This window comes from Myotis brandtii, unplaced genomic scaffold (assembly GCF_000412655.1).
Source record: "Myotis brandtii unplaced genomic scaffold, ASM41265v1 scaffold354, whole genome shotgun sequence".
In the NCBI taxonomy this organism is placed as follows: Eukaryota; Metazoa; Chordata; class Mammalia; order Chiroptera; family Vespertilionidae; genus Myotis; species Myotis brandtii.
Window position 1 is genome coordinate 1,718,117 of NW_005363609.1, and position 9,653 is coordinate 1,727,769.

The 9,653-nt window shown below is 44.3% G+C and overlaps 2 protein-coding genes across 5 annotated transcripts in view; one reads left to right on the forward strand and one right to left on the reverse strand.

Annotated features, from left to right (window-relative positions):
- Positions 1 to 9,653, reverse strand: part of LOC102260925 (UDP-glucuronosyltransferase 1-6) — a 41,139-nt gene that overhangs the window by 6,704 nt on the left and 24,782 nt on the right. The window contains exon 1 of one of the 4 annotated variants that reach the window (XM_005871723.2): positions 2,677 to 3,587. The exons of the other annotated variants lie outside the window; for them this stretch is intronic. Within the exon in view, the coding sequence (XP_005871785.1) occupies positions 2,677 to 3,540 (864 nt within the window). The 5' untranslated portion in view covers positions 3,541 to 3,587. Of the gene's footprint in view, positions 1 to 2,676; positions 3,588 to 9,653 lie in introns of those variants that run through there. 4 annotated transcript variants of the gene reach the window in all.
- LOC106727044 (dnaJ homolog subfamily B member 3-like) overlaps positions 6,088 to 9,653 on the forward strand; it is a 4,350-nt gene continuing 784 nt past the window's right edge. Inside the window, exon 1 of the mRNA XM_014544144.1 lies at positions 6,088 to 6,153. Within this exon, the coding sequence (XP_014399630.1) occupies positions 6,088 to 6,153 (66 nt within the window). The remainder of the gene's footprint in view (positions 6,154 to 9,653) is intronic.

Consider the following 9,653-nt stretch of genomic DNA (forward strand, 5'->3'; position numbering starts at 1 on the left):
CGGGGCCACTACTAAAGTGAAAGTACCTACTGGCTCCAATGAGGCCTTTAAACTAGTTCCTTACTTTGGCTGAGAGTTTAGTACAGTGGGGCCTTGACTTACGAGTTTAATTCGTTCCGAGACCGAGCTCGTTAAGGAGCTCGTTAACTCAAATTACTCTATCAACTCTGCAAAAAATCTGCCGAGAGACAGCTGGTATCTCAAAAAACTCGTTAGTCGGACACTCGTAAGTCAAGGCCCCACTGTATTTTTAGTTCCAGGCTTTTATTAGATTTTTCCCTTCCAAATGTCTTTTGTTTTATAAGAACGCTTATAAGCACTTAGCATGTTGGAAACATGTCACTTTATCATTATTCATTCACACTCACCAGCAAATACCAGTTTTTCTTCTCACCATCTTCGAGTCTCTATTCTTACTGATTTTCTGTTCAGTTATTTTCCCCAGACCCAAAACATATGTATGAATATCATCTCTGAATCTCTACATGTCCATAAAGACAGTCCCTCACCCTGAGAGGGGAATGACATCTTGGAATTCTTGCATTCTATTCATTTGCTCTCAATGCTGTTCTACCATCTTTTGTCTTTCAGACATTCCAAAGGTATGTCCAGTGCCAGGCTGTACTTTCTCTGAGGACTCTCTTTATAGAACAAAGATTTTATCTTTACTCTTGGAGCTCAGGACTTTTATCAAGAGCATTGGGAATAAGACAATATCCTCTAGAGCAGCGGTTCTCAACCTGTGGGTCATGACCCCTTTGGGGGTCGAACGACCCTTTCACAGGGGTCACCTAAGACCATCCTGCATATCAGATATTTACATTACTATTCATAACAGTAGCAAAATTACAGTTATGAAGTAGCAATGAAAATAATTTTATGGTTGGGGGTCACCACAACATGAGGAACTGTATTAAAGGGTCGAGACCTATGCTGCTTCAGGTGATAGGAATACATCAGGGTCTGTCCCAGACTGTCTGATACATAGATAAGATGTCAACAGGTATTCAGGTGCAAGTGGACAGGTGTAGCCCTTAGATTTATCATCCTCTTTCTTCCCTTACTGTGGAATAAGTAAAAAAAGAAAAAAAAAAAAAAACACACCAAAAAACAGAAGGATGGTTTAATAGCTCCATTGGAAGCTATAAGACAATAAAGCCAAACTTTAAACAATCTAAGGAAAAATTTGTCTTCATATATTGCTGGGGTCTTATCCGCAGCTGCAAGGGTTCAGGAATCTGGAAAAGGGCTGCAATGTAAATTAAATAAACTAGACATGAAATATAAATTTAGGAGGCATGGGGGAGTCAGGGGAGGCTCCACTTTCTAGTGAAGTGGACTCTCTGACTGTCCAGACCCATGGCTTTTTATTTGCTGGGAAACACATTGGCCCTTTAAGAATGCAAACAGGTAAGGTTTGATAAATAGGAAAAGATTTTCATTAGTCAACAGAGCCAAATATCAACAGTACAACGATTGAAATTTCTTTTGAGAGCCAAATTTTTTAAACTTAAACTATATAGGTAGGTACATTGTTATTAACTTAATTATGGTACTCCTGAGGCTTAGGAAGAGCCACACTCAAGGGGCCAAAAAGCTGCATGTGGCTCGCGAGCCGCAGTTTGCCGACCATGGCTCAGGAATGGAAGTGTAGAGTATGTAGACCCTGAGAAAGACAATACCTACTGAGAAAGGCTCCAGGTGGCTAATGGGGCTCAAATTTACAAAGAGCCTAGCAGCTGTTTGTAAACAGGGCCCTCTCATGCAAACCTTGATTCAGGAAGAAGCCTGCACTAAGCTGCCTGCCTCCCACACTGAACTGCCTGCTTGCAGTGTTCCTGGAATCCTATTTCAACCTATGAAACTGAGACTTTCCCTGTCCAATTGAAGCTCCATAAATATATGCCCCTCGTCAACATCTTCACCTACGGGGAGGCTCCATTCTGACCAATCAGGACAGTAATTTTTGGACTATTCAAACTGCAAGGATTTGGATTCCTCATTTACATGAGGACAGACCAATCTGGGACCAGGTGCAGGACTTCTCTGGCTCAGAAAATGCATTTTCCCTTTTCACCAAAAACTGAAAAAGCAGACTGCGTCTCTTCCCCACCCCCTCCCAAAGACTTCTCCCCAGAAGAGAGCAGGCTAACAGAGCAGAGAGAGCAGAGTAGAATTGTCTAGCTAGAGAAGTGCCTTACCCAAGGTCCTCCTTGTAGCCCTGCTGTTTCCTAATTGAGCTATAACACTATTGAGCCTCTCCACAGCTGTGCTGTTCCACAGCCATGCTGTATCACCAGTGAGCTGTTTGCACTGCCCCAATTAAAGGCCAGGTAGTCCTGTACACTTTTGTTCTCCGCAAAGGAACCCTGAACCCAGTGCTCTGGGCATATGGCATTTAACCCTTGTTGCCTCTCATTGATGACAATCCACTGGAGCCCACAGAATAAAATGCCTCCGGTATGCTTTCCTAAAGCCTCAGATCCAAAGAAAAAAACTGAGAAGATGACTCCAAAGACAGATATAAATTACAACTCAACCTAGGAAACTTGCAAGCTAGAAGTTAAACAAGAGGGCATGTGAACCTAGGCATTCAGGATCTACCTGTGACAAGTTCATCTACCCAAAGTACTTGTGAGATTATAGGCTTGTGAAGTTCCCACTCAAATTACACACCTGGGATAATGGTTTTTTGTTAGCGCAGTTGATCCCACCAATAAAAACCATATTGGGCATGATGGGCCTGGGGGGAAGCTTCACAAAGTCCGTTCTGAAAAGCCAGATCGATGCAGAGCTCATGAGGTCCTCGACAGTCACGTCTTTCTGAAGGACTTCCGAAGCCAGTAGCCCATACGGTGAATAAACCATATTGCACATAAAGTTCTCTGTCAAGGCCATGAGCATGTTCTTCACCCGTTGCAGGAAGGTCATGTGATCTGAGTTAAATGACAGACTCCTGGGCACGTAGGATGGTGGGTTGGGGCACTGGGTACCCTGATAGTCCAGACTGCACGGCAGTGCATTCAAGAAGAACACAACAGGCAGAGCCAGATACTGGGCCACGATAGGGCCGCAAGGAAGAAAAGGGTCTGTCAACACAGCATCGAAGCCGCTTTCGGCCAGGGAGGTCATCAGCTCCTTGTTGTGCAGTAGATGGGAGCACCCCGACAATAACAGGGCCGAGTCCTCTTTGACCTTCTTGTAAGTTTTGATCAGACGCTGCAAGAAAGGCTGCTTATCAAATGCATTATGCCCAACGTCGATAAAAGATGCTACCAAGTCCTCCCTTCGGTATGGTACGGGGTAGGTCTTCAAGGTGTAAAACGCTCCTTCTTTGATGTGTATCGAGGCTTCAGGCGCCAAGACCACAATGTCATGCCCCCTCTGCTGCAGCTGCTGGATGACGTTGCTAAAGCTTAGCCAGTGGCTGCCATCCATGGGGACCAACAACAGCTTCCCAGCCTGGGACACAGCCAAGCTGAGCACACACAGCAGCAGGCCCAGGACAAGCGGACCTGGGCCCCGGGACCCTGCCGCCATGGTGCGCCTGCCTTTGCTACCAAGACTGGTGTCTGCCTGAGGTTTGTCCTCTCCCACTTACAGGTTCCAAGAACCAATCTATACAGCCAGTTAATGTTTGATTTTTGTTCCATGACTAGAGCTGTCGTCAGTGAAAGATAGCAGGAAATTTAATTTGAGCAATAAAAAGTTTTCTTAATAGGCAACCACAGTTTTATAACTGGCTGAAATTCTTATCAACCGCTCAGATCACATTCCGGAGTGAACAGAGAAAGTGAAGCCTCTCCAGCACCTTCTACCCCATTCAATGAGCATTTCCCAGGACTGAGCGAGTGCTGCCTGGGAGGAAAAATGCTGTGCGGTGAAAAGGAGACTCCTCTCCTGAAGTGAGAGAGAACGCTGACTATGGCTTTCAGCAAGAAAAGAAAATGATGTTGCAAGCCCACCTTTGGCCCATGGAAACCTTTAAGAAAGCTCAATCATCTTTGATTCATTCATCCAAAAGTATTTATTGAGTCCAGCACAGCGCTGGGCCTGGAAGCTGCAGCAGAGATCCCCAAACATGAGTCTCTCGCTTCCTCTGTCAAGAGCAACAGATTAACAATTTAAACAGATAAACAGACACATGAGAGGTTGTAAAAAAACTAAGGAGGAGTCCAATGCTGATGGGGTAGAGAATGCCAGGAAAGGAGAGCCCCTTGAGTACGTGGGCACAGAAGGCCTGTTGCAGAACAGATCTGTATTCATTTGGAGAGGCAGTGAGAACAACTCTGTATATAAAAGGCTAATATAGATCAAATAAAACTGAAATTATACTCATCACACAGGCCCAGGGGCGAGGGAAAGGAAGATACTTTGGGAAATTCTGATGACCTTGTTGAAGCAAAGGGGAGAGGTGAACAAAAATAATACGTATTTATTGAGCATGTACCATGTGCCACGTAGGGGGCCAAGCACTTTACAACACATCTGTAATCCTCTAGAACTGTCCTGTAAAGGCAGATACTATTATTCCCATTTTATAAACAAAGGCACTGAGACTCAGAGAGACAAAGTGACTTGCCAGAACCCTGCATTTCCTAAGCGGCAGAGCTGAGACCCAGGCTGCGACGGCCAGAGCCTAGAGACCTGCTTGTTTTTCTTTTTTAGATTAGAACTATATACCGTATGTTTATTAATATTTCATAACTTAGTTTTACCCTATCAAATGGAAATCATAATAATTCTTTTTAATATATTTCTTATTGATTTCAGAGAGGAAGGGAGAGAGAGAGGGAGAGGGAGAGGGAGAGGGAGAGGGCGAAGGAGACGGAGCTAGAAACATCAATGATGAGAGAGAATCATTGATCGGCTGCCTCCTGCACACCACACACTGGGGATCGAGCCCGCAACCGGAATTAAACCGTGACCTGGTTCATAGGTCGACGGTCAACCACTGAGCCACGCCAGCTGGGCCATAATAATTATTGAATGATTGTTAAAAGGTCTCCATCATAAAATATCAGTGAGTTATTATGCACACCACAAAGCTCTATTTTGATGATTATTTATATTATTAGTTATAGAATTCCTGACAAGAAATATATTTGAATAATTTCATTTAAAGAAGTGTTTATAAGTACATGTGATTCTATCTCCAGAAATACCAACATTCAATGAAGAGTAAGATTATTGTGTACTCAAGAAGTATGGAAATTATAATAATATTTCTCTCTTTTTACCTGGTTAAAGAAAAGTATAGACACTATAACATATATACTATTAAATTGTTTTCTGGTCAGAAATAGTTTAATAAATACAAAATGAAATTTAGAAGATAAAATACGTAAAGATCACTGAATGCACACATTTGTTTTGCATATACATCAACAATGTAAAGTGCAAATATGTGTGTCATTGGGCTCATATCATCCAGAAATAAATATATTTACCTGGAAATTTTTACTTATATGTATGTAGAGACCCTGCTCTTAACCACAATTCCCACTAACCTCCATTAATGCCCAGATATTAGTATGTAAGGCCATGATTGAACTTTACAACCAATCAGAAGTCAGAAGTAAAGCTGTAATCCCCACACTCATTACCCAATTGATATAAATGGAGGGAAGGCAGAGGGCAGGACTTTGGGACCAAGTAGAATGTGCTCACACAGCAATACCCAGTACTAGCTGGTGCCCCAAAACAACAGGTGAAGGGTCAGGGAACAAATATGGTCATTGCCTAATAGAAATGCCCCTTCTACAGAAAGGGCAAATTGGAGTGCAGACAGAACTGAGTATCTCACGCTTTCCTTTGGGGATCCATTGCTGTTCTATACAATCCAAGGATGAAAGCACAGAGCCCAAAATTTTGACCATGAACAACAGTGGCCACCCATACTTGAGGGATCTGTTAGAAGAGTCATAAACGTGTAACTTTAAAGCATTGGGGTCTTGTGGGGCATGTTCTCATTCTGGTACTTAGAGTAGGTACTTAGAATCCCTTTTCCGTGTACCACCATCCTTCCTCCACAAGCCTCCAGTTTTGTATGTGCTTATAGATGAGTGCACATGTTTGTATACCCACATGCACATGCACTCTGAAGCTCCTCTGTTCCTCAAGCCCTCTCCATCTCTGGGACCAAGATTCTGGGTGAGGAGAAAAGAGGGAGCAATGCCTTGGCTCATTGGTGTGCCTTTATCTGCAATTCTGAAATTGTACTCCAGTTTCAACATTAAGAGCAATAATTCTCCCGAGGTCTCAATGTCATGAGAGTTCATCTGAGATTACATGGAGCCAAAGGGCGGTGAACACAGTCACCACTATAATGATTTTATAACTTCCCTGCACCATGAAGCACCTCGGAACTTTTGGGGGCCTCTGTGTACCTAGATGGTTTGGGGCCCAACTCTGCCCATGACTAGGGCATGTTGTTTACTAATATGAATAGCAGGCAATCCACATTCACTCTCAAGAATTACAACCAAGAACCACAACAAAACAATCCAGTAAAGCCTCTGCCCTAGAACCTGAGAAGACCTGACATACAAATCCATTGCTAGTTCTCCCATTCACCTAATATTTATGCGAAGTGTTGGCCCTATGGGCACTATGCTAGGAACTAGCACCAGAAAACCAAGTTAGAAATAGTTGGTGCCTATGAGGAGGACTCCAGTGCACAAACAACCAGGCAATTACAGGGCAAGGTGAGTTGTGCTCTGGTGGGGGAGCATGAGTGGCCAAGGAAACATAGAGCAGGGCAGAGATGTGGTCTTGTGCTTTTTTTTTAATAAGTAAATGGAACAAGAAATCGATTATTTATTTATTTATTTATTTATTTAAAATATATTTTATTGATTTTTTACAGAGAGGAAGGGAGAGGGATAGAGAGTTAGAAACATCGATGAGAGAGAAACATCGATCAGCTGCCTCCTGCACACCTCCTACTGGGGATGTGCCCACAACCAAGGTACATGCCCTTGACCAGAATCGAACCCGGGGCCCTTTAGTACTCAGGCCGACGCTCTATCCACTGAGCCAAACCGGTCAGGGCTGGTCTTGCTCTTGCAGAATAGGTTGTCTGCAAGAGAGTTCCTGGAATCCACTAGAAGATGATTTCTCTTTAAGCTGAAGCCAGTAGTTAAGAGACCAAACATTCCACCCACTCCCAGCTCTTTTAATGGAATCAGATTGGAGCTGTTTGTTGAAGCTCCTAAAGTAAAGGAGCTGCATAAACAAGTCCATTGCCCTCTAAATAGTCTATGAGACCCTCCAGGGGAAGCAAATTGGTCTTCCTTGAATCTCTGTAGCGATTTGTTTTATTCTGCCTTGTATCCTTTAGCAGTTTCCATATCTTCCTCTGCTACTTGCGTATGTGCCTACCTATGTATCCATCTATATTGCTTACAGGTAGGATTTCAGCATCAGCTTTAGAATGACTCTCTTGCTCAGGTGCCAGTCTATGGTTTTGCAGACCTTCAGCACTCAGTAAATGTTTCTGTGTAGATGTGACTTCCCTTCTCCCTTTTCTCTAGGCCCCATATCCAAGTAAGAAAGTACTGAATCCAGATAATTCTGCAACTGCCTCTCAGACCCAGCTGCAATGGTCCTATTTCAGGGCTTCAGGACCTATCTGTGCCTTCTGATTCCTGATATCAGCTGCTTTTGCATGGTCACACCCCACCACCACCTCCGAAACCGTGGTCAACAGCTTCAGGGCCCAGAATAAAATTCACACTCCTCAGCCTTGGCCTCAGAACTGGGAATGGACCCAGCCCACCTGCCCAAGCTCATTGCTCCTCTCAAGCTCTTTCACTTGACCTCTCCCTCTGACTCTTTCCCTGCAGCCATTCTGGATCACTCGCTCTTCCACAAATATGCTTTGTAACTTCCCACATTGCTTTGTTCACAATGACATCTACTCCCAATCAGCTTCTTATTACTGTTCATTTCATATGCTTACTAAGTGCCAGGTCCAGGCTTTATATTTAGCCTTTCAAAGTTAGCAGTTTGTTCTGGTGATATAGCACACACACCCTTTTGAATCTACTACCCTTTATGATGAAACTAGAGGCCCAGTGCATGAGATTCGTGCACGGGGGGGTGGGGGGCAGGGTTCCCTCAGCCTGGCCTGTGCCCTCTCGCAGTCCCTCTGGATGTGGGAGCGAGCCTAAGCCATAAGTTGGACATCTTTAGTGCTGCTGTGGAGACGGGAGAGGCTCCTGCCACTGCTGCTATGCTTGCCAAGGCTTCTGGCTGAGTAGTGCTCCCCCTGTGGGAATGCACTGACCACAAGGAGGCAGCTCCTGCATTGAATGTCTCCCCCTGGTGGTCAGTGTGTGTCATAGCGACCGGTCATTCAGCCATTTGGTCAATTTGCATATTAGCCTTTTATTATCTAGGGCGAGCCACATGCGACTCTTTGGCCCCTTGAGTGTGGCTCTTCCACAAAATACCAACTTCTGCGCATGGGCCACAAAGTTTCAATTGCACTGTACATGCACACCCGCATGTGGTATTTTGTGGAAGAGCCACACTCAAGGGGCCAAAGAGTCGCATGTGGCTCACGAGCCGCAGTTTGCCGACCACTGATCTAGGGTATTAGAGAGTTCATTGGTTAATCATTTTTCTCTTAGAACTAAGTGACCTCTATTGGTGTTGCCTCACCATTTATCAAAGCAAAAAAATATAGGGCCAGAGAGAGAATGAGAATGTGGAGAGAAATCAGATGTCAAGAAAGGCCAAAAATAAAATCATGGTTGTGTTATAGCGTTTTAGTGGAAATAATCACTGCATGCTAAGTTTAGACACATCACTATAAATGCAGCCAGCAAGCTTCAATCATTTTGATATTGCTATGGGCCAGGGCACTCTGGGAATCTCAAAAAAATTTTCAGGGGAATTTTGCAAAGTTAAACTGTTTCCATAATCATGATATTGGACTTTTCCACTCTCATTCTCTCTTAAGTGTACAGGGGAGTTCCCTGTACATGTGATACAGCAAAAGATTGAATGCGGAAGCAGATAAAAGAATCAAGCTCTCTTTGACTAAGCCGGAGAGATGAAGAAAAAAAAAAAGTAAAATGACGCCATTCTTCACTAAATCTTGTTTTGAAAAAGTATTTTTTCTATAAAAATATGATTTATGATACCGTGTAATGGGTTTATTGCTATTAAGTTGATTAATGGATTTTTTTTATTGTTTTCATTTCTAATGGAGTATCGCTAGATTGAACCCACATAAACAAAAGCCAACGGGTCCTGAGGCCAAAAAGTTGAATGGATGTCTAGGCAAACTCTATGACTGTTCTTTAGCCCAGGGTCAGACTAAATTCACTCCAACTTTAACAAAGGTATATTCCACAACCTAGGTTCCTCTCTTTTGTGCCCTATTTGGAGATCACAGCCCAACTGGGGGCCCAGTGGGAGGAGCCTAAGTGGGAGGGGCCCTGGCACCACAGGAAACACGTCACAGAGCGCCTTGTAGGGGGTGGGAGAGGCCTAGCACCGCCTTCTGTGGCCTCGACCAATCAGATGCGGGCTACGTCACAAGGGGCACACCTCCCGGACGGCCTCACTGGGCACCGGGCTGGAGCCCTAGGACACCAGGCGCGCGCCGCTGCCTGTTTGGCCCGTGGCCCGTGGCCCGTGGG